Genomic DNA, 25,339 nt, shown 5'->3' with positions numbered 1-25,339 from the left:
ATTTCATTCGGGATTCTGTGCTTCTATGAAATGCTTGCTAAAACTCCTTCGAAGAACCAAGACAACAAAAAGATTTTTGCTTTCTCATGGAACACAGCTCTTAGTCACAAATTACTTAGTCTGACTAGAAATCCAAATAATAATTGTGATGTTTCCTTTCGAAAGATAACTTTTTGTATATTGTAACTATATTAAGTGTTGCTGGGGGCCATCAGTAAGACAGACGTATGAGTACTTGAGATAACTTTTAGGTGTCGACTTAGTACTATTGGTCTATAATTTATCTACTTAAGTTTTACACAGGCATACCTCAGGGATATTGCGGGCTTGATTCCAGACCACCGCAATAAAGCAAGTCACATGACTTTTTTGGTTACCCAGTGCATATACAAGTTATGTTTACACTGTACAGTAGTCTGTTAAATGTGCAAGAGCATTATGCGTAAAGAATGTACGTACCTTATTAAAAAATAATTTACTGCTGAAAAGTGCTAACCATCATCTGAACCTTCAGTGAGTCTCACTCTTTTTGCTGGTGGAGGGTCTCGCCTCGATGTTGATGACTGCTGACTGATCAGGGTGGTGGTTGGGGAAGGTTGAAGTGGCTGTGGCAGTTTCTTAAAATAAGACAACAATGAAGTTTGCCGCATCCATTGACTTTTCCTTTCATGAACGATTTCTCTGTAGCACGTGCTGCTGTTTGATAGCATTTTACCCACGGTAGAACTTCTTTCAAACTTGGAGTCAATCCTGCTTCATCATCCCTGCATTATCAACTAAATTTATGTAATATTCTAAATTGTTTGTTGTCACTCCAGTAGTCTTCACAGCATCTTCACCAGGAGTAGATTCCATCTCAAGAAACCAGTTTCTTTCTTTATCCATAAGAAGCAAATCCTCATCTGTTAACGTTTGATCATGAACTTGCAGCAATTCAGCCACATCTTCAGGCTCCACTTCTAATTCTAGTTCTCTTGTCATTTCTACCACATCAGCAGTTACTTCCTCCACCGTAGTCTTGAACCCCTCAAAGTCATCCATGAGGGTTAAAATCAACTTCTTCCAAACTCCTGTTAATGTTGATATTTTGACCTCTTCCCACGAATCATGAATTTTCTTAATGGCATCTAAAATGGTGAATCCTTTCCAGAAAGTTTTCAGTTTGCTTTGCCCAGATCCATCAGAGGATCCACTATGGCAGGTATAGCTTTCTGAAATGCATTTCTTGAATAAGACGACTTGCGAGTTGAAATGATTCCTTGATCCATGTCATGTTAGCAGGCATGAAAACAGCATTCATCTCATTGTATGTCTCCATAAGAGCTCTTGGGTGACTAGGTGCGTTGTCAATGAGCAGTAATATCTTGAAAGGAGTCTTTTTTCCTGAGTAGTAGGTCTCAACAGTGGGTTTAAAATATTCAGTAAACCATGTTGTAAACAGATGATCTGTCGTCCAGGCTTTGTGGTTCCATTTATAGAGCACAGGCAGAGTAGATTTAGCATAATTCTTAAAAGTCTCTAGGATGTTCAGAATGGTAAATGAGCAGTGGCTTCACCTTAAAGTCCCCAGCTGCATCAGCCCCTAATAAGAGAGTCAGCCTGTCTTTTGAAGCTTTGAAGGCAGGCATTGACTTCTCCTCTCTAGCTGTGAAAGTCCTAGATGACTTCTTTCTCCAGTATAAGGCTGTTTTGTCTACATTGAAAATCTGTGGTTTAGCGAAGCCACCTTCATTAATGATCTTAGCTAGATCTTGTGGATAGCTCGCTGCAGCTTCTACATCAGCGCTTGCTGCTTCCCCTTGCACATTCATGTTGTGGAGACGGGTTCTTTCCTTAAACCTCATGAACCAACCTCTGCCAGCTTCAGACTTTTATTCTGCAGCTTCCTCACCTCTCTCAGCCTTCACAGAATTGAAGAGAGTTAGGGCCTTGCTCTGGATTAGGCTTTGGCTTAAGGGGATGTCGTGGTTGCTTTGATCTTCTATCCAGACCACTGACACTTTCTCCATATCAGCAATAAGGCTGTTTCGCTCTCTTATCATTCATGCATTCACTAGGGTAGCACTTTTAATTTCCTTCAGACTTTTCCTTTGCATTCACAACTTGGCTAACAGTTTGGTGCAAGGGACCTGGCTTTTCGCCTGTCTTGGCTTTTGACATGTCTTTCTCACTAAGCTTAGTCATTTCTAGCTTTTGATTTAAAATGAGAGACCTGCGACTTTTTCTTTCACTTGAACAGTTAGAGGCCATCCTAGGGTTATTAATTGTCCTAATTTTAATATTGTTGTGTCTCAGGGAATAGGGAGGCCCAAGGAGAGGGAGAGAGACAGGGAAATGGCTGGTCGGTGGAGCAGTCAGAACACAAAACATTTATCGATTAAGTTTGCCATTTTAGGTGGGCAAGGTTTGTGGCGCCCCAAAACAATTTCAGAAGTACGTATATATTTGAGTAATTTCTAGAATTAAAATAGTAAATGTGTCATTGATGAAGTCATTCTAAAGTTTTGCTGTATTAAAAATATGACCAGTGGATGTAGAAGTAGTCTGCATTGAATCCTGAAATCTAATGGTGTGACATAATATTCTGATTTTGCTCTTGTTAAAGTTCAAGGGGGAAATTTTTAGTATTGGGGATATCTGCATGGGAAAAAGAGTGTATTTTGTGTGGGTTTATTATCCGTTTTCTGTCATAAGATTAGATGTTTATGAAACATTTCATTTTGTTAAACTATGGTTGGACATGAAAATATTGAAGATATTTGATAGAGAGATATCTTAAGGTTAAAGAAGTTTTTCTCAATTAAAATTTTACGCCAAAGTAATTTCACATGCAAGCAGTTTAAGAAGTCTATTAAACTTTCAAAGCTATGTCTGTAATTTTTTTCAAATGTTTTATTATGAAAAATTTTCAAACATACAAAAATGTTTAAATAATTGTACAGTACACAACACGTATATTTTCCAATTTACATCTTGTTTGCCTTATCACCTATCTGTCCATTTCTCCAGCTTTCTGCCAAATGGATAACCATCTTATTTTTTTATGCATTTCACTCTTGCAGGCATAAGTATATTTCACCCAGGAACACTTCAGCATACATGTCGTTAGCCAGAGTTCAATATTTATTTGATTCTTTTTTAAGGTAAAATTTATATACAGTTAAATGTGTAAATCTTAAGTGTATGATTTGACGTATTTTGACAAATGCATCTGCCTACATAACTGGAACCCCCTATAAAAATATAGAACATTACTGTCCCCCCAGAAAGTGCTTCTTCTCAGTCAGTCCCCGTACCACTCCCTAGAGACAACCACTGTTCTGATATTATTTTCCTCCATAGATTAGTTTTTTTCTCTTGTTCTAGAATTTCACATAAATAAATGGAATCATACATTGTGTGTAAGGCTTCTTTCACTTAGCATACCGTTTTTGAGATTCATCCATGTTGTGCCATTATCAGTGGTTCTTTCCTTTTTGATTGGTGACTGCTATTCCATTGTAGGGATATACCACACTTTGCTTGTCCATTCTCTTGTTGATTGACTTCTGTCTGGTTTTTGGCTATTATGGGTAAAGCTGCTATGAACATTCTTGTAAAAGTCTTTGTAGAGATATATTTCATTTCTTTGGGTAAATACTTAGGAATGGAATTGCAGATGTGCCTATAATTTAAAAATTGAATTTAGCTATTGACAAAAGTTATTTTTAATCATGCTTATCACTGGACTACTATTTATCACTATTTCATTTTTAATTTATGCCTTCTTTTCCATTTCCATCTGCCACCATTCTAGACCAGGTGGTCATACCTCATTTGTAGATTATGACAGTTTAGCTAGTTCTCTCGCTTCTAGTCACTTGCCCACTTCAGTCCATTCATCGCAAAGCTTAAAGGTGAAAACATTATGTTTTGACACTTTACTCCTGTGCTCAAAAATCTCCGGTGGCTTGCTGTTGCCTACTGTTTAGTTTCAAAAGGCCCTCTAATCTATCTTCACCTGGCCTTGTTTCTTATCCTTTCTTAACATAAACCCTGTCTGCTCCTTCCTGTCCATTTCTGCCTTCATGTTTTTGCTCATATTGCTCCAGACTGGAATATTCTTTCCCTCCTCTCCATCACCCTAAGCCTTAGAGTTCTTAAGGTACAGCTCAAAATTCTACAACTAGGTTGTGAGCATGTTTTGGGCAAGGACCATGTCCACTACTTCTTTTATATTCCAATGAATACATATCATAGTGCTACAAACATAATAGACATTTAGTCAATACTTACTAATGTGATTGTTTGGTACTGATGATTACACATGACTCTGTATTTTCAGTATTTTTTAAATCCCCAGTTAGTAGGTTTTATATTTAAACAACTGTTGGATATAAATAGTTTTTAAAAAGATTTATTTTTAAGTTACAGCAATATAGTTTCAAACTCTATGAAATATGTATGAAAATTAGAAAAATGTACTCTAGCATGTATTGTAATTACATTGTAGTAAAACCATGACTGTCTGATACCCCTAGGGAATGAGTCATTTATGATAGGCGTATATTCCAAACAATGGAAGGCTTACTGTCAACTCTTTTCTTTTCATGTTTAATGGAGTGCTATAAAATGGCCTCTTCGTGTTATGGACCTACCCTCTTAAATCAGTGTGTTGCGTTATCGCTGTAGATGCACATAGAAGCGGTGTGAGGCTTTGGGCGGAGTGACTTTGTCACTCCATACGATGAATGCTGCTCCATACTGCTGAACCGTACTGGCTTCTGTGTTCACTGTGACACACAGGCCTCTGGGGCTACAGTTTTGATATATAGGTTGCTGACTGACTGCTCGCTTCCTTGGAGAGCTAAGCTTCTGTCCTCAGTCTTTTGAACTTTGTCCCGCAGTATAATTAAATCTAGAATGTAGTATGGCATTTAGCAATGGGTTTTAACCCTAAAATATCATGTAGCACATTTAAGAATGATTTTTTTGGGTAATATCATAGTAGTAGGAATGTGAGAGGATCATGTGTCATTCTGGTGTGACTCTATATTGTTTGCTGTTGAAACAACTCTAAAGATTGATAGGTGTATATACACCCTTATTTAATTTTTCTGAACAGTTTACTCATAACTCATCTCTTGATTTATAGGTCCCCAGGAATCCTGATATCCCAAATCCAGCTGTGGCTCAAAGAGAGGAGCAAAAAAAGATTGATGGAGCTGAACCTCTTACACCAGAAGAGACTGAAGAAAAGGAAAAACTTCTCACACAAGTAAAATATTTTAAGTGGCTGAAATATTTCTAGTCAACAAATAGAAACAAGAAAATATAGATCACTTTTTAAAAAATGTTATCGATGTCATCATAGTTTATAACATTGTGAAATTTCAGTTGTACATTATTATTTGTCAGTCGCCATATAAATGTGCCCCTTTACTCCTTATGCCTACTCCTCAATCCCCTTTCCCCTCTGGTAACCACTAATCTGTTCCCTTTGTCCATGTGTTAGTTTATCTTCCACATGAGTGAAATAATACAGTGTTTGTCTTTCTCTGTCTGGTTTATTTCACTTAACATAAAACCCTCAATGTCCATCCATGTTGTTGCAAATGGGACAATTGTGTCCTTTTTTTATGGCTGAGTAATATTCCATTTTATATATACACCACATCTTCTTTATCCAATCATCAGTCAATGGGTACTTGGGTTGCTTCCACTTCTTGGCTATTGTGAATAATGCTGCAATGAACATAGGGGTGCATAAGTCTCTCTGTATTGTTGATTTCAAGTTCTTTGGATAAATACCCAGTAGTGGGATAGCTGGGTCATATGGTATTTCTATTGTTAATTTTTTGAGAAATCTCCATACTGTTTTCCATAGTGGCTGCACCAGTTTGCGTTCCCACGAGCAGCGTATGAGGGTTCCCTTTGTGCCACATCCTCTCCAACGTTTAGTTTTTGTCTTTGTGATTACAGCCGTTCTAATGGATGTAAGGTGTAGATCACTTACTTTTTATTTTATGGGCCCAGTAAGCTAATTATTGGACACATCAGCAAAACTCAGGGCTGTTTTGTGTACGTTTAGATCAAATATCCCCATTTTTTATCCATTTCACAGAATACACCCTTTTGAAAATACAGTCATGTACTACATAACAACGTTTTGATCAACAACAGGCCACATATACGACCGTGGTCCCATAAGATTAGTACCAGATAGCGTAGGTGTGTTATAGGCTATACCATCTAGGTTTGTTAAACCACACTCTATGATGTTTGCACAATGACACAATCACCTAACACCACATTTCTCGGAACCTAGCCCCATCGTTAAGTGAAGCATGACTGTACTAGAAAATACATAAATGCAAAATATGTGTCAATTATTAGAAAGAAGACATGTATTTTATCAATTATAATAAGGTCAGTTAATCCACATATGAACCCTGATAGAAATTACTAGCATCTTCTTATTGAGTGATGTGAACTATTCTCTGAAATTATACTCTACTAATCTTTTATTTATGAAATAATTTCATAATTCTCAAAATGCCGTTTATCCTTTTTTTGGGAAGAATTTTAATAAAACGAGAACTTTCTGAAACTTTTAAAGGTGAGCATTGTATAATTAAAAGCTAATAGTTATTAAATAGGGAGCATTTCCATTTGCACAAAATAAGAATGCTTTCTGGTCATTGTTGCTTTAGTATGAGTGGCGTATTCTAAAATAATCTGTAGAAGATAAAAAAAGTTATAGCATAAAAGAGCCTAGCAAAATAATAAACAAAAATGTGTACTGGTACCACTTTAGTAGAGAGAGTTGCCAGCAAGATTTATTTATTCAACAAATTCTTCTGAACACTATGCAAGGCACAGTGTTGGAAAGTTTCCACATTAATTATTGAAAGATAGTTTTTATATTTATATCTTGTTATATATAGGTCTTTTCTTTGTCATAACATGTAATTTTATTGAATTAATTTCTACAAATTACATTCATAAGTTTTTGAGCCAAATACCTGGAAGTCATAAAGTTTAGTTTGAAAATATAATTGTAGTTGGCTGAATATTCATGTTTTATTTTCAAAATTTATTTACCAAACACAACAATAAAGTTATGGTCTTAGAATGCTACTTGGCTTGCAGTCTATTGTGAATGTACAATATATTGTACAGTATCAACTGAGAAATTGCATTAGTTTGTAATTAGAACTCAAATCAATTTTTTTGCCCCTCCTTGTAGTTGAATTCATCTTTAATTGTCTTTCTCTACTACCCTAAATAATTACTCTTTTAAAAAATCATGGCAGTGCGAAGGAACAAATGTGGGATCATCTGAAACATTTATCAGCTAAAGGCTGGGGATAGTTTTGCACTGTTGAGGGTGTCACGTTCATGTGAGTTGGGACATAAGGAGTGGAAAACAAATTCTTGGTCCTGTGAATTCACAGACATGCTAGTAATACCAAAGAGACTTAAGACACTGGTTGGTTAAACTTTTCTATCTTTGAGTAAAGAAATTGAGTGAGCCCAGTAACGTTCTGTTTATAGAAATTCTGTTTATGAATACAATTTTGAACAGAAATTATTTGTTCACAGTGGTTTGGAATGATATAAAGAGCTACAAATTCTTTTCTGCATTCTCCTTTTTTTCTCCACGTTTTTTTGATTTAGTACATCCACATACCTCTCTTAATTTACATGGAAACAGATCTGCGAAAAAAACCATTCAAGTACTGGAATATCAGGGCTTCAGCATTTATATTAGCATTTTTATTTTAATGCATTAATATTTTAATGTAGTAGGCATCTATAAAATATGGAATTAAAAACAATTATCTTGGAACTGTGAATCAGTTTTTAGTACTTGGAGAGAAGTACTTTCTCTTCATGGTAGAAAAGCAGTTATTTTTATAATAATGCTCACTCAACTTTTGATTCTAACATAAAAAACCTGGGATTTTATAAGGAGGAACTCTTTAAATCTTTTAAACTGTTTTTAATGTATCATTGTCTAGAAGTAAATAAAACAATAAATGGTTTTGTTAATTTAACCTCTATTGATGACGCTTGATTTTTTGTTCTCAGGGATTCACAAACTGGACTAAGCGAGACTTTAACCAGTTCATTAAAGCTAATGAGAAGTATGGAAGAGATGACATTGATAATATAGCTCGAGAGGTGGAGGGCAAATCCCCCGAGGAGGTCATGGAGTATTCAGGTTTGTATATGACTTCTAACATGGTGTTTAATGTAGCCTTATTCATTTCGTTAGTGTCAATTCAACTGTACCATTGTTCAGAGATCTTTTAAACTTTTATGAATAAAGTGTAGATGAAAGTATAAAATATAATTGTATTTCTATGAAAAGACTATAAAATTTATCAAAACAAACTGACTGCTAGTGTCCCTAGTAGGTAACTAATAGATCCAAGTAGAGGCCTGCTGAAAGAAGGGTGGATATTGGATGAGCACTGACAAAATAAGTTTCCCACTTTCCCACCTCTGGAATTTGGTCCTCTTCTGGGCAAGTCAAATCTGAGACTTCAGGTTCAGCAGAGTCAATTAGTGTCTTTCTGGGTTGTCCTTAAAGTAGAAAATTCCCATCAGGCCCTTTTAGATCCTCAGACACCCTCAGGGTTCCAGTGAACCCCCCGCAGGTCATGTGGATTCCGTTAACTTGAAGCAAGCTGGACTAGATCTAAAAAGACTGCGTGAAGAAATCCGTTGATTGGTCCTAGAATCGTCTCCCTCTCTTCCTCAGTTGTGTCTTTGCTCTTGACCAGAACTAGGTTAGCTACTGAAGCATACGGAGTTAATACTAATTCTCATGTCACAGCGCATCCAACCTCAGGCTTCTGGAAAGAAATCTTATTAAAAATAGATAATCATGTCTGGTAAGTTTTCTATATGTAGGAATAGGAAGTTTTGAACTTCCGAATAGGTTGAACTCTCAAATTTAGTCTGAATGTCAACTCTTTGGAATCCAGAGCATTTTTCCCTATAGAAACAATGTTACAAAATAGGTTTAGATTTCTGTGTTAGCCCCTCAAAGTCTGTTTAGCTTAACACTGAAATTCTGTGTTATTGCAGTGAAAAATAGTAGAGACGAAACATGACAATACTAATAAATATACCAAAGATTAATACAGGCTAGGAACAGCTTTTAATTTATCTCTAGTGATCGTGTTTGAAGAAATCCAGGTTTAATTAGAGAATAGATACTTTTTTTCTTTTGGAAATCCAAAAGGGTCTCCTGGTGATTATCAGGGACTTTAGAGGTTGATTATATTCAGTTTTTATTTCGTGTAATATAATATCAAGTTTATGAACTTCCTTTTCCGTGATACCAGCATAGCATTACTTTTACACTTAAGCTTTACCACATAAGTTTAGGGCTTGTGGGGGCTTAGAGAGGGGAAAAATAGATGAGAGAGAGGAATTTTAGCAGCAAGAATTGAATGAAAAGAGTGTAAAAGCATATGTGTAGAGAGATTTTTCTGAAGTAGAATTTTTTTCGAAATAGCATCAGTGTATATGAAGTTGCAAGAAAACAAGTGATTCAAAAAGATATGTCAGATGTTCCTTCAAATTTGACACCAGGCCTGGTAACATGACTAGCTCAGGACAGCTTAATTGGGGCCATGTCAGACGGTGGGGAGATTGGAATGGGTTTATGTAGTTGGTTGCAATAAGAAAAGAAATGTGTGAGGTTGGCTGTTTGTGAATATCTTGTACAAAGCAGGGATTTAAATATGTGTTGAATGAATAAAGGACAGAATGAATAAATGAACACAGATGCTTATAAAAATTGCAGTGCTAACATTCCTTTTTTGATAGACTCTATAAATGAAAAATTTGAGAATGCAGAGTATGTCATTAAAAGGCTTTTCACTGAAGTCATGAGATGTGACATATTAATGCAGTCAGATTATTTAGCTCATTTATAAAATTTGGTGACTTTGTGTTTTTTTCTTTTTGAGAAAAGGCTGTTCCAAGTAAGTTTCAAAAACAAGTTATGGGGGACGGGCCAGGTGGTGCAGCGGTTAAGTTCTCGTGCTCCCCTTCAGCGGCCCGGGGTTCGCCGGTTCGGATCCCGGGTGCGGACATGGCACTGCTTGGCAAGCCATGCTGTGGCAGATGTCCCACATATAAAGTAGAGGAAGATGGGCACGGATGTTAGCTCAGGGCCAGTCTTCCTTAGCAAAAAGAGGAGGATTGGCAGCAGTTAGCTCAGGGCTAATCTTCCTCAAAAAAAGAAAAAGAAAGAAAGAAAAAGCAAGCTATGGGTCGTTGGAAATATTGTAAGATTAGTGAGTGGTTCCAAAAGCGAAGTAACAGTTTCAGTAGAAATTGCTGCTTCATAGGAAATTTGAAGGACCTGTTAATAATGGTTTCGTTCTTGTTTTTGCTTGCTAGGAAGCTCTGTTTTCTAGGTTTATATGGCCACTCTCTCTGTCGTATTTCACTTTATGTATTGGTCTCTTCATGTCATGTTTGAATAAAAGCATAGCTTTAAAACAGTGTCTGTAGTATCTTGAAATCCTAGTCATTTTGGATAGATAATTAAAAACTTCATAATATTTCGTGAAAGGAAAATCGCTAAATCTGAATCTTAGTTGTAAACAATGGAAGTTCACTGTATCCTTTCCTGTTAATTCTTTATTTTACAGTTCCTTGGATTCATTTGGTTAAGATGATAGTATTGTAAAGTAATAACTCTGTTTTTCAGCTGTGTTTTGGGAACGTTGCAATGAATTACAGGACATTGAGAAAATTATGGCTCAAATTGAACGCGGAGAAGCAAGAATTCAACGAAGGATCAGTATCAAGAAAGCCCTAGATGCCAAAGTACTATATTTCATAATTGTCAGATTATGATTAGATTGTTTAATTGATATGGTGATTAGCTTTGACTTATTGTTTTGCACATTTAATTAAAAGTGGTGTTTTGTTTAAATCCACAGATTGCAAGATACAAGGCTCCATTTCATCAGTTACGTATTCAGTATGGAACCAGCAAAGGAAAGAACTATACTGAGGAAGAGGATAGATTCTTGATTTGTATGTTACACAAAATGGGCTTTGATAGAGAAAACGTGTATGAAGAGTTAAGACAGTGTGTACGGAATGCTCCCCAGTTTAGATTTGACTGGTTTATCAAGTCTAGAACTGCCATGGTATGTATTCCTTTCTGACTTATTTCCTCCAACTTTTTATTTTGAAAAATTCCAAATATATATCCTTGACTTAGATTGTCTAATTGTTAATATTTTGCCACCTTGGCTTTCTTCCCCCACCCATATATGTGTATATAAACTTATACATACATACATACGTAGAATCTATAAATAGATATAGCATCTATATTTTATATTCAGAAATACAGAAACATATCTACGTTCAGAAATACATATCTGTATTTTATATTCATAAATATAATATCTTTATTTCTGAACCATTTGAAAGTAAGTTGCAGGCGTCATGAGTGTTCACCTCTAAATACTTCAGCATTCATCTCCTGAGAACGAAGACATTTTCCTGCATAACCGCAATACTCTTATCTTACCTGGAAGTGTTCACATTGATCCAGTAATGTCATCTAGTGTACGGTCCATGTACAGAATTTTCCGGTTGTCCCAAAAGGGTCTCTCAGAGCCGTTTCTTTAAATTGATGATGCCGTCAAGGTTCACATATTGCATTTGGTTGTTGCGTCTCTTTAGTCTACAACTTTTTGTTTTTCGTGACAATGACTTTTTTAAGGTGCCCGGGCTCGTTGTCTTGTAAAATGTCCCACATGTATCTCATTCTTTGCTCATTGTTAGATTTAGGTTAAGCATGTTTGGCAAGAATGTGACATAAATGACGTATACTTATTATTATCACATCAGGAGGCACATTATGTCAGGTTGTCATACCCTGGGTGATGCTAAGTTTGATCACTTGGTTAATATGGTGACCACCAGAGCTCTCCTCTTTAAAGGTACATTTTCCTCTTTGTAATTAGGCTGGTGATACTTGAGACTGTGTGAATAACAAGGATTTATTTTTAATGAGAAGGAATTATTGCCTAAGTTGAGTATAAGAATATTATGAGACGGGAATAATTAAGTAGAACAGATATTTTATTTTACCTTCATGCAATTTACTCTGTTACTTTCTAACATGAATTGTGTTCCTGTTAAATTCTAGTGCTGCTTAGCAGTGTTCGTGATGATATTGAAATAAATGCAACACATTTTTAATGTTGGCATCATCAGTCCTTTGTCAGCTGAGGTAATTAAGACAAAAATAGATTTATACAGCCTAAAAATTAAAAGTAAACAGAAACTAACAATCCAAACAATGGACATTTTTCTTAAGTAGTTGCTATCTATCATAAATGATTTTCTTGGCCAAAAGTTCATAGGGGTGTGAAGCAATGCTTAATATTTTGTTTGACTCATTTTATGTTTTCAGTTCAAATTGAATAAAAAGAAAAGAAGATGCTAATTTTGGTGGATGCTTTTATAAGATCAGATATTTCTTTAACACAAATTTAGAGTGTTCTTGGATTGTTGTTAGAATGTGCCTGTCAAGTTTCTGGAATACATAATGCTGGGAGAGCTAGCAAATACTTTGGATCAAGCCAGCATCCAAAAGAAACTAGAGTAGTTAGAATGGTAGATGGGTTGACTCTCACAACGTGACATTTAATAGGGATAAATTTAAAGCCCTATCCTTGTACAAAAGAGTATGAAATGTGTATATATGAATAAGATACAGTAGGAAGAATTGAGAAAAGAATAAAAAAGATAAGAATGAATCTGTAGCATGAAGGACCGAGGGTGGAAGTAGGAAAGAGTTGCTTCACAAGCTTCTTTGGATCATTGAAATAGATTATTGAAGAACAATGTAAAATACCTCTTCTATTAGCCGTGAAAATGAGATTTTATTTTGACTATCTCAAGACTTTGGCAGTGAGCTTGTTGGCCTTTTAAGGTACCTTCTAGGTCATGGCATCTATGACCATGTTTAGCAGAGAACTCCTTTCAGAAGCCATGCATTTAAAATTTTTGTCCGTTTGGGGTGTTATGTGTGTAATGACCTACTTTGGAGCAGCATCACTAGCTTGTAAAAGACAAGTGCCTACCTGCATTTGTCGGTGAATCATGTTTTAGATCATACCTGCCCTTTTATGTGATGTAGCATTTGCTGAATTTTGAGTATTATTTCAGTGATATTTTACTATTTTTAAAAGGTTGAGAGGTTAATGCTGTTTTCAGTTTCTGGAATCATTAAAGTAAAACAGTAGCATGAAACAGATTCAAAAGTGCAAAGAAAATCTTATATTATTTGTAATATGAACATGACTGTAGAACTACATGACCTTATTTCATTTTCTAAGAGAAAAACCCAGTATATTAACAACCACTAGATGTCTCTTAACTCCCTTGTAAAGAATCTTTTTATCCTCCATCTTCTTTCTACAAGACATTTACTTTTTTCTTTCCTAAGAGATTTAAATCTCTAATGTATATTTTCCAAAGAGCAGATGTTAACCATGTAGGTAATTGCAAAATGAAACCTGTATTTTGTCTGTTAAAAATGAAGACACCTCTGTCCTTAATTACTTTCTGGAAGGTGGAATTTATGATTTCTAAAGAATCCTTAAAAACATAGAATAGTTTATTTCATATTTAAATATTTTAATCCAAATTTTTTTGCTTTTAAAATTTTCTATCATATTGTTTTTATTTCCCTTCTAGTTAATGGATAATTTTTGCCTGGTTTTTTTTTTTTGGATTTGGAGTGTAGGAAGTATATTTTAAAATACGCACATATTTGGACCATCGTTTTGGAATATTTCATGATAATATCAATCAGGGAATTAAAGAAATGGATTATTAATGATCTTAGATGATCTCTTTCCCCCCTCATTTTAAATAATTGTTCTTGTATAGTGAGTGAATCACGTTCACAATCTAGGAAGAGAAACTTCCCCCTTGAAAGAGCAGTTGTGATTTCTGAAATTAAAATAATTTGATTCGTTGAAAAATACCATCTTAAAAATACAGAGGATGTAATTTGATTCATTATGTGTGTCAGTGTGTACAAATTAAAATCTTTAATGATTAAACTTTAAACTTAGTTTACTAAAGAAGCTATCTTCAAAAATGTAATCTTGCTTAAAGATGACCCTTTTCTTTCCCAGAGATACCAATAAATACTGTGAAGTACTTAGAAAAACGGGAGAAACCTTAGTAGTCATATTTTATTCAGAGAACTCAAAGTACTGAATTCATGGCTTCTGACTTAACTAACAGTCTTAAAGTGCTTAAAGGCGTGAACTCCACTTCTAAATATGCCTCACTTTGAAAGCCTCCAGCTAAAGGTTGAAGATTTCTTTGAGGCTCTTCTCCATTTAAAAATGCTGGCTATACAAAAGAAAAAATGAGTTTTAGTCCCATTACTCTGTGCTAAAAAGATTGTGATTTCTTTCTCTGAGAGCTTGTGTGGTCTTTAAGTAAGTAATCAGTCTCTATTGAACTACATAAACAAGTAGGAAGGATATAATCAATTTAGATTTTTAAGCTCAGAGCGTATGAATCGCCCTACCATTTTTCTTCTAAGAAAAATATATTAAAATGGGGTCTTAGTCTGAGGACATTTGAAAAATATCAGAATTAAAAGGACTTTTACCAAATGACTATAAGAGGAAATGATAATACTCTGAATTTATATAGTACCTTTTGTGTAAGGCTTGCCAGTCACTTTACCAACATTAGCTCATTAATTTTCTTGCCATTCCTTTTAGGGAATGGATGTCAGGATACTATCTCCATTCCTTTAGTGACAGACTAACGTGACTGGGAGATGTAAGAAGAATCTGCGAGGTCCAAAAGTAAATCGTTGGACCCGCTTAAGTCCTTTTAAGTACTTAAAGGAGAAAAAACCAGAATTTAACTCTCTGAGATAAAGAACATTTCTTGATGTAAACACTTATTGCATCCTTTGCGGGGTTGCTTTGACTCTTAATTTTAATAAAAAATAATTCATGCCTTTTAACCTCTGAGGAGCTCTTTTCTTTCCTCTCTTAGCCAGCTCAAGAGGCTGTGTGCACATTGCCTGTGGCCATGTACCTTGAGTTGAATCAAAGTATTAGTAATTAGTTATTAGAGTTATGCTGCCTTTTGTAGTAATTTAAATGAATTTTTCTGATAGCATCTCAGAAAGAGAATTACACGCTGTTGTGTACAGTGTAATAAAAATTTCATGTTATTACTGTTTGTTTTCAAATCACGACTTTGTCATTGTGCTCCTTATTTAAAATTAAGAAAATGACATTCCTCATTAGAATTGTAGAGGAAAAAATACTTTTTAGAAAATATCACTATAGCTTTTTATTAGCTTGCTTCCCTTCTAATAGGTTTATCAGTGATAGTAAATGTTAATTAGGTTATTAATTCAGCACAAGATATTTTATAAATGATCCGTCCAGTCAGAGGAGGATTTTCTTTATAGATACTTTAGAAAAATGAAAGTCAAATTAAAAACTTTCTGACTTATTCTCTAGTCACAATACCACTTTTGTTTGTTGCTCATGCAGCATAGTCTAGGAAATTACATAAAGAAGGCCACTCACAATTCTGATTTTGTGTTAGTACTTAATTGTATGATAACAGCTAATATTGATGTTCTAGAGCATTACATTCTTAATGGAATGTGAGAAATATGAATTAGTGTATTTTTAGTAAAATTGGTAAACTATAAAATGTATTGATGGGCTCTTCTTGACTATAGAATTGTTAAAATATTAAAAACCCAATACATTTATGCTCATAGGGATATATTATTAACTCACACACTTGAAAGACAAAAATGTCCCTTTTCAGCCTTAATTTTGTATAGTTCCTATATAGAGATTACGTGCAGAGGGAGTAGTGCTTAGCTTTGCCTTGAAGGTTAGGTAAGAGGAATGGCTTCACAGAAGAGGTCCTTCTTGGAACTGAGTCTTGAAAAACTAGAAGGAGCTGGCTATGGGACTACATTCCAGGTTGTGGAAACAGCAAATGCAAAGGTATAAACAAGCGCAACAAGTTCAGAAACTGTGAGTAGGTTGGTATGGGAGAGTGGAGTCGGGAACTACTGGAAGATGAGGAAGTAGATGACAACCAAATTACCAAGGGCTCTGTCTGCTGTGTTGACGTCTTTGGTCATTAGTCTCTAGACTAAGTAGAGAGTCATTGAAAGATTTTAACAGATCAGTGACATGATCAGATTTATGTTTTAGAGATACTATTCTGTGGAAATGGGCCATTGTCTACCTCAGCTACCAACTATAGACGGATAATTCCCAAATTTCTCTCTCTTTTCTCTGTTCCTCATCCTTTTTTTCCCATCCATCTTGGCTAATGTATCACCATCTACCCCAGAGTCATTTTTCACTACTGCTCTTTTAACCTTCAAGTGTGATTGGTTATATCTAAAGGGACCAGCATAGCCTCTTGCACAAAGTAGGCATTCAGTGAACAAAGGAGCGTGGAACTTTCGTACTTCAGTTTGCTTCTGTCTTGTAGACTCTTACAGATGGGTCAGATTTGGATAGAATGTGAAGAAATGCTTGAGTTTTCTTTTCTTTTTATCAGCCATTTTCTAGTGATAGACTTTATGTGGCTGTCATCCCTGCAGCTTTTATTTATTATTAAGTTTGAATAGCCAGTTGTAAATATCATTTGTTGTTTTTTGTTTGTTTGTTTATTTTTTTGAGGAAGATTAGCCCTGAGCTAACTGCTGCCAATCCACCTCTTTTTGCTGAGGAAGACTGGCCCTGAGCTAGCATCCGTGCCCATCTTCCTCTACTTTATATGTGGGATATCTACCACAGCATGGCTTGCCAAGCAGTGCCATGTCCGCACCTGGGATCCGACCCAGCGAACCCTGGGCTGCTGAAGTGGAATGTACACACTTACTGCCGCTGCGTCACCGGGCCGACCCCTCATGTGTTTTATTATTAACTATAGTGTTTCATTTAAGACTGAACTGTTCTAACAATCTGAAATACAACTACACTAACAAGAGTCCATTTTAGGTATTTATACTGGTATGTTATCTTGTGAGGAGGTGATATAATATTTTACAAATAACAATGTTTAAGCAGCAGCAGTTAAGTAAAAGCATCATAACATTTGATACTTGTTTAAGAAATGTAGGCTATATTTATTTTAGAATATTAACTCATTTAACTGCCCGTGTGCTTGGGTCCCGAGATTCTAGTGTAGAATGCCATTGCTTTTTGTTAGCATGATAGAGGTTCCAAAGTGACAAAGAACCTGGGAAATGTATATAAAATGTAGAGTCGAAAGTATTGACCCTGTCGGTAAAGTAATAGGGAGTTTATAGAAGAGCAAAGGAGAAAAAACACCCTTTTTGCTTTACTAAGAACTGTGGAAGGAAATTCTGACTTTACAGAACTGCCTGCAAATTTAGAAACACAAATGTGGAGCGTGGTTTATTTTTTTGCCCTTGCTCATTCACCTGCTTTTGACTTTGAACCATAACAGGCACAGACCTTCTGTCATTCAGACTTAGGTAGGCTTAGTGTCTAGGATTTTAGTACTTAGGAAATGTAATGTGGAGCCTCTTTAATCTCTTTCGATAAATCACTTCAAGTCTACCGATGCTTTCTGTGCCTTTTGAATTGATGCTTTGAAGCTGAGTATTGGGGCAAAGGATATTTGAACTTGGTGCCCAGCATGATTGATATTCACCACACACTAAGGGACAGCGCCACTCACTGCAAACATTCCATCATTTATTAAATAAAGGTCGAGATACATATCTTAGTATTCAACAGTTGAAACTTGTGTGGCTTTGCATTGAATAGAATCATAAACCATTAAAAAGCTACAGAAAACCAAGGCAGCGCAATTTGTTTAAAGTAAATCTATAGTTTAAAACAGGGGTTGGCAAACTGTGGCCCACCACCTGTTTTTGTACTGCCTGCAAGCTGGGGAATGAGTTTTACATCTTCAAATGGTTGAAAGAAAATCTAAAGAAGACCATTTTGTGACATGTGAAAATTATGCACAATTCAAATTTTACTATCTGTAAGTAAGGTCTTATTGTAACACGGCCGTACTCATTCACTTATGTGTTGTCTTTGGCTGCTTTCAAAATGCCACAACAGCATTGCTGAGCCATTGTGACAGAGACCATGTGGTCTACAAAGCCAAAAATATTTACTATCTGGCTCTTTATTGAAAAGATGTGCTGACCCCTGGTTTAAAAGAATTTGTAAGAAAGGTGGAAAGAAATAATATAACCAAGGGTAGATATGTGTTAAACTGTCCTTTAAGAAAAGCGTTAAATGAAGGATGGGTAAAGGGAGAGGATATTTAGCCTAAAAGAGGGGTGTTTCGAGGGGGTCTGTTGGTGATTGTGATGGAGGCATTATAGCTGCCTTGTAATATTTGAAGTATTGTCATACAGAAGAGGGAATCAGCTTGTTCTCTATGACTACAAAAGTTAGACTTAGAACCAATTGTTGGAAACTTTAAGGTAGCAAACTGTAGCTTTGCATAAGGGAACATTTTTAACTTGTCCAAAGGTAGACTAGACAGCCTTGGGAGGTAGTGAGTACCCCATCATTGGAAGAATTCCGACAGGCTGGGCAACTAATTAGCAAGGACCTAGTAGAAGGGATTCAAGCATCAACTTGAATGATCTTTAAAGTTTCTTTCTAATCTCGAGAGTCTATAATTTTATGAACTCCCACTATTGAAAATCTGTATTTCCAAGTACAAAACACACCTTTGATTACATCGCTCTTCCTGCTCAAAAATCATCAATGAGATCCTTTTGTTAACTGAATTAAGTAAAATTCCTTATTTCTTCATTTCTAGTTTCTTTGTACTTTGATCCAAACTTGGCCTTGTCCATCACTCTTATTACTCTGCACAGCATTTCCCTAGTTGGTTTCTACCAAATGTTGTTCCAGGATATATAAATAGATGATATGCAGGGCACGGGTTCTGTGTTCAAATAGATTTGGGAAGTGCTGATACTAAATCCTACTCTTGACCCTTGCAATCTACATTAGAATGCTAAAAGCTCCGAGGAAGTTTTGCGATGAAGAAATTTGTATAACCTTTTTCAAATCCAGCTTTTCCCACATACTTGTGACCACAGGATACTTTTTCTTTCTTTTGCCGCAGCTGTTAACACTGCAGAATGGTTTTCCATTTGTCATTTTCCTATTCTCTTCTGTTGTCTTTATTGTTTTTGCATCTCCTCTCTTCTTGTGTTTTATTTTTCTCCTTCCAATTTCATTCCTAAATCCAGTGTGGAGGAATGGTGAGAGAAAGAGATAATCAGACTAGAGAATTGTGGAAATAGTTTGAGACCACACGAACTACTCCCTGTAACCCCAGGGAAATAGGAAGATAAAGAGGTATCAGAACCTAGGAGAATAGGTATGTGAAAGGAGAAATTATAGTGGATGGAAGTGCTTTTGACATCATGAAACTTCTCATAGTCATTTCATAGTCACTTGGTTATTCAAAAAGTGAATCACTGTTTTATGGGTAATCTAGCCTTTTTCCTTGCAATTTCTGCTTTTAGCTAGTGTTCTGTTTATGATACCATCTGTTTAGTTAGGCAATCTTTAAGCAGGTGAATAAAAAATGGATTGGTTTCTCTAGAGAAAATGACATTACCTATGCTAGAATGTAACATTCGTACTCGCCCATTCCTTGGTGCCTTTCTCTAGGGAGATTATTTTTCTGTGTCTGGAGTAGTTGGTGACAGGTTAAAAGGAATGAAGGTAAGAATTTGTTATCCAGTCTATTTATAATTATTTTGAGATAGTCTTAACTCTCTGCATGTGAGACTGTCTCAAAAGTATTAGTTTTTTTTTCCTGAATCACCCATATGAAACATGAATATGTATCTAAAGGTATCTCCAGTCACAGGCAACTATTGCTTATTGAGAATAATAATAGCCGGAGGATATAGCTTACTGATTCAAGGATCAGCTTCACATAAAGACTCTATCTAAGTCTCCCTAGAAACCAACGATCAAATCTCATCAGGGTCAACTTAGTGCTTTCTATAATAGATAAATTGAATAACATGCTGTTTAATTTGTATGTGTGTTGTTGAATGAAGTTATGAAGAGTATTTGGCCTGCATATTAAAGATAACCACTATTGTTTTGGTAAGTAAGGAAAATTCCAGTGTTATTTTCCCTAAATTATTTAACCTTGGGTAATCTGAGGATGCATGAGAAACTTGAATGTACCAGTGTTCTGTAAGGTTATTTTTAACAGTTAAACAATAATTTGTTGATGAAGAATTTTTTTTCTGGCTAGATTGTCTTTGGTTTTCTGCCCTCATTTGGGCTTGAATTTTAAAGAGTAGCAAATGCTTGGATAGTTGATAATATTTCTGTATGTAACATTTCCTATGTTGTATGCCATTTGTCTGGCTTTTATTTGCAAAGATAAAACTGTATTAAAAAAATTTGCCATTTCTTAAAAATGTTACAGATTTCCCAAGGCCTAAATGTTCATTGCAGAAAATTTGGAAAATGCACACTAGTATAAAGAAGAAAATAAAAGTTACCATTGGTCCTACTCTCAGAGATAGCTGCTATTAACCACTAGTAACGTTGTAGTTAATATTCTCTCAGCTATTTCTGTGTATATATGTATATAATAAGATGTGTCTGTCTATTCCATTTCCAAATTACCAAAAATTTAGTTCCCAGTATTTCCCTGCTAAAAATAACAGTGTTAAACATTGTTTTGTAAATCTTTATATACATCTATTTCCTTACATTAAGTTTCTAGGAGTGAAATTGTTAGTTCAAAGGGTGTGAAATTTTTAAGATGCTTCATTGATATTCCCAAATTCCTTTCTAGAAAAGTAGTGTATTATTCTGCTTGGGCTGCCATAACAGAATACTGCAGATAGGGTGGCTTAAACAGAAATTTCTCTCAGTTTTGGAGACTGGAAGTCCAAGATCAAGGTGCCAGGAGAGTTGGTTTCTGGTGAGGACTTTCTCCTTGGTTTGTAGACAGCACCTTCTTGCTGAGCCCTCACGTGGCCCTTTCTCTGTGCACGTGTAGAGAGAGAGAGAGCGATCTCTGCGTGTCTCTTCCTCTTCTTAATAAGAACACCAATCCTGTCAGATTAGGGCCCCACTCTTCTGGCCTCATTTAACCTTAATTACCTCCTTAAAGACCCTGTCTCTTAACACATTTACATTGTGGGGGTTTTAAGGCTTCAACATACGAATTTGAAGGGGACACAATTCATTCCGTTCCAGGTAGTAACATTGGCATCCCGTCGTCAGTGAATAAGAGTTTCCATTTCACCATCTTATCTCCAACACTGGCTACACACGCCACACATGCACACTTGCACGCATGTATTATTGCTAATTTGATAAAGATGGCGTTGTTTTACTTTGCACTTCTTTGATCATTAGTTTGAGTGAAATTTTCTTTAATATTTGGACATTTTAATTTTTATGAGTTTTCTATTCTTGTACTTTGACCGTTTTTTGTTGCCAATAAACCTACATTTTCATTTGCTTGTTTAGCTGTTTTGTATCTTGTCAGACATTTTTGCTTATACAGAAAAGGAATCATATTTTAAAATATTATTTATCTTTTGATATGAAACTATTATTTATCTTTAAAATACAACAAAGTATACAGAGTTAATATATCTGAGTGTCCATATTAATGAATCATATGTTTAATGTTCACCATACATTCATAAAATCTGTTTATAGTTTGGATGCATTGATTTGCTGGCAGTGAAATATAGGTAATGGCAAGGTTAATGCAAAATCTTTTCAGCTGTTGTTTGCTCTGAATTAACAAATACAGCAGTGTTTCATGAGATGTGCTCCTCAGAACTCTGATCCCACAAGATGTCCTAGGAGAAGAGAGTTCTGTTGGTTGAATAGCTTTGAGAACTGCCTGCATCCTGCATCTCCTACCTAGTGGTTAACAGTGCTCATCAGGAACTTAAAGGCTCTGAGAAGCTCTGTAGTAAAGAAATCTGTTTGACTGTTGTAAACCGAGTACTTCCAAAACTTACTTTGGCGATAGAACATCCCCTTATTTTTTTGTTTGTTTATGTGATGTTTTGGTTAACTTTTTATCTTGAAATATTTATGGATTCACAGGAAGTTGTAAAGAAATGTACAGGGAAGTCTCATGTACCCTTCACCAGGTTAACATCTTGCATAACTGTAGTACAATGTCACAACCAGGAAATTGACATTAGTACACTCCACGGAGCTTATTCAGATTTCACAGGTTATACATGCACTTTGTGTGTATGTCTGTGTGTGTCTGTGTCTGTGCGTCTGTGTATGTGTGGAGTTCAGTGCAGTTTTATCACATGTAGTTTGTGTAACCAGGACCACCACAAGCCTCCCTTGTGCTAGCTCTTTATAGCCACACTCACTCTCCCCGCTTTCCCTAGCCCCTGGCAGCTGTTGAAATAGTCTCCATTTCTAAACTTTGGTCATTTCAATAAGGTTATATAAGCGGAATAATATGGTATGTAACCTTTTGAGGTTGGCTTTTTTGCACTTAGCCTAATTCCCTTGAGGTTCATCCAGGTTGTTGTGTGTACCTCTGCTTTGTATTGCTGAGTAGTATTTCATGATATGCATATACCACAGTTTGTTTACCCGTTCACCCCTTGAGTGACATTTACCCCTTCCCCATATTTTTGGTGGAATCTATTAATACCCTGTATAAATATTGTTCTGAAGAATACCAACTTTAGAAATTCTGTACCACAGAAATGATACAATTAAAGAATTGTCCGTTTTTAAAGATTATGCCTGGGTTTCAGGAATTAAGTCTTTTATTATTTGGTTTAGGAATTCCAGAGACGCTGTAATACTCTGATTTCATTGATTGAGAAAGAAAATATGGAAATTGAGGAAAGAGAGAGAGCAGAAAAGAAGAAACGGGCAACTAAAACTCCAATGGTAAAATTTTCAGCATTTTCCTAACTTTTAGGTAGATCCCATTTTTTTACATAATTGAAATGCCTATATTATGTTTAATGCCATAGTGATACCTACTATAAAAAGTGGTTTTATGAAATGCTAATTTGTTTTTGACAGAAAAAGAATTACACTACAACCACACTTTTCCTATCTGTAGAACATATGTTTAGGAACTCCCTAATAACAGGGCTCAGTATTTTAAAAAATCCCTCATGGCTTTAAGCAGAAGTCTAATGCAAGTAAAATCCTTTGAATTGAGACTAGAGTTGTTGTGGGGAGTAGGAGAGGGGCGGGGTGGGGTGGGCTGGGGCTGAGGTTGAACCTGGGAGTTCTGATTTGATCAAATAAGTTTCAGATCTTTGTGGAACTGTGAGTGCAAATAAGAACTTCGGGCAGACAGCAAAGCTTTACTTGGTTTACTTGGTAATAAGTTAATTGTTGAATAATAAGATGACTTGATTCTAATCCAGTCAGGTTGCCTTGTATAGCTACAATTTAAAATACTCTTCAATAGATCATATTATTTGAGTGTGATGAAGTAAACTACCGTATTTCATCAAGTCTAAGATGCCTTCCATTATAAGACAGCATTATTTTATGAACCACTAAGAAAAAATGCTGTCAAGTAACTATAATTTGTCATCAATTGTAAGGTGCATCCTGATTTCAGAGATGCTCAAGTGGGAAAGAAATGTGCATCATAGAATATATGAAATATGGTATTTTAACATTTATCATAACGTTTTAAAAAATAATACACTCATAAATAACATTTTGCCCAGAAAACTTTAAATATTAAGTAGTTCTTTAAAATAAGAATACATTTATAGTACCATGTGTAAGTAGACACTTGATGACTATTTTTGATGGGTATTTTATGTCTTTTCTTATAAAGAAACATCTTTGAAGGTTATTTTACATTGGGTTATATAGTTTGTTGGGCTATATAGAACATTAACTGTGAGTATAACATTTAAGTGAATATTCATGTTAAAATTTTTTTTTAATGCATTTACATCCTAGATTTAACATTGTTGGGCCATTTAAAAATGTGCATATTGGAGCAGAACATTAAATCTGTTTCCATTTTAGTCACAGAAAAGAAAAGCAGAGTCAGCTACTGAGAGCTCTGGAAAGAAGGATGTCAAGAAGGTGAAATCCTAAAGCCTAGAAATAAAGTTTTAAATGGGAAACTGCTATTTTCTTGTTCCCATCTTCAAATGCTAATTGCCAGTTCCAGTGTATTCATGGTACTCTAAGAAAAATCTCTTTGGTTTTGATTTCTTGCATATTTTATATATTTTACAATGCTTTCTACCTGAAATGTGTAGCTTTATATTTTATGCATTCTAGTATTTTTGTGTACTGTATTTTGTGCATTTCATGTCTTCATCAAAATTCTCTCAGTCCTTGTTCTTTTGAAGCTTGTGCTGAGGTTTTAGCTTTTCTATGTTTTATATGCCGCTGCTTTGAAAGAGAACCTAGATTCTATAGCTGTATTATTGTTGTTTCATACTTTAAATTTATATGGCTGTGGAAAAATGAATTAAAATGATTTGAGGAGAAAGACTTTTTCACTTCTTTGTTGCTTTCTTTTCTATTGAGTATGGGCTTGTACGTGTTACTGCATACTGTGATTAGCATAATAATTGTTTCTTTGAGGTCATCTAAATATTTTTTCCCTAAAGGAATAAAGGGTGAGAACAGAAAAATATTAAAAAAACTAATATTTGATACTGTGCTTGCTGTCAGTATGCATTACATTTAAATTATTCTCTAAATATTCAAGTGGGAAAATATAATAAAGAAAATGTCTATAAGAAATTTAATTATTTCCTGTTTTTTGTGCAGTAGAAAATAGTTGTGTTTACTGAATTATATTGCTCACTACTGTGTATCTGGTTGAACGTTAAAGCTTTGCTTGCTGACTTGTGCATGATCTTCTGTCTCAGAGCCTGTTCAGAGGAGTCTGGGTATAACAAATAGATTTATTAACAACTGAATTAAGAGTATGAAATAAGCACCGTGCATGCAGAAGAAGGGTGCTGTCTTCTGTAGAAATACAATTATGCTTAGATAACAATCAATCTGGGTTTTACACACCAAGACTTAATTTCTTGCTCGCACTACAGATCCCATGCAGGTCAGAGGGATGTGAGAATGGGAGACGATCTGCTCCACGTAGTCACTCAGGGCTCCAGGCTGACTGAGGCTCCAGTGTTTTGTAGCTGCACCATCTGGGACATGTGGCCTTTTCAGCTACAACTGTGGGAGAAAGAGAGGCTGAAGAATCTCATGTAGGCTTATTATTGCCTCAGCCCCGAAGTGACGTG

The 25,339-nt window shown here is 35.5% G+C and overlaps 1 protein-coding gene across 10 annotated transcripts in view; it reads left to right on the top strand.

Moving 5' to 3' along the window:
• SMARCA1 (SWI/SNF related, matrix associated, actin dependent regulator of chromatin, subfamily a, member 1) overlaps positions 1-25,339 on the top strand; it is a 116,210-nt gene that overhangs the window by 43,020 nt on the left and 47,851 nt on the right. For 2 of the 10 annotated variants that reach the window (XM_005614487.4, XM_014729163.3), the window contains 6 exons: positions 5,135-5,257; positions 8,074-8,206; positions 10,718-10,836; positions 10,953-11,165; positions 22,875-22,985; positions 24,099-24,835. In XM_005614487.4, the coding sequence (XP_005614544.1) occupies positions 5,135-5,257; positions 8,074-8,206; positions 10,718-10,836; positions 10,953-11,165; positions 22,875-22,985; positions 24,099-24,170 (771 nt within the window). In that variant the 3' untranslated portion in view covers positions 24,171-24,835. Of the gene's footprint in view, positions 1-5,134; positions 5,258-8,073; positions 8,207-10,717; positions 10,837-10,952; positions 11,166-22,874; positions 23,017-24,029; positions 24,836-25,339 lie in introns of those variants that run through there. The other 8 variants (XM_070257369.1, XM_005614488.4, XM_070257368.1 and 5 more) reach the window with 4 other exon arrangements.

Source organism: Equus caballus, chromosome X, assembly GCF_041296265.1.
Source record: "Equus caballus isolate H_3958 breed thoroughbred chromosome X, TB-T2T, whole genome shotgun sequence".
NCBI lineage: Eukaryota > Metazoa > Chordata > Mammalia > Perissodactyla > Equidae > Equus > Equus caballus.
This window is presented reverse-complemented; position numbering and strand designations above follow the sequence as displayed.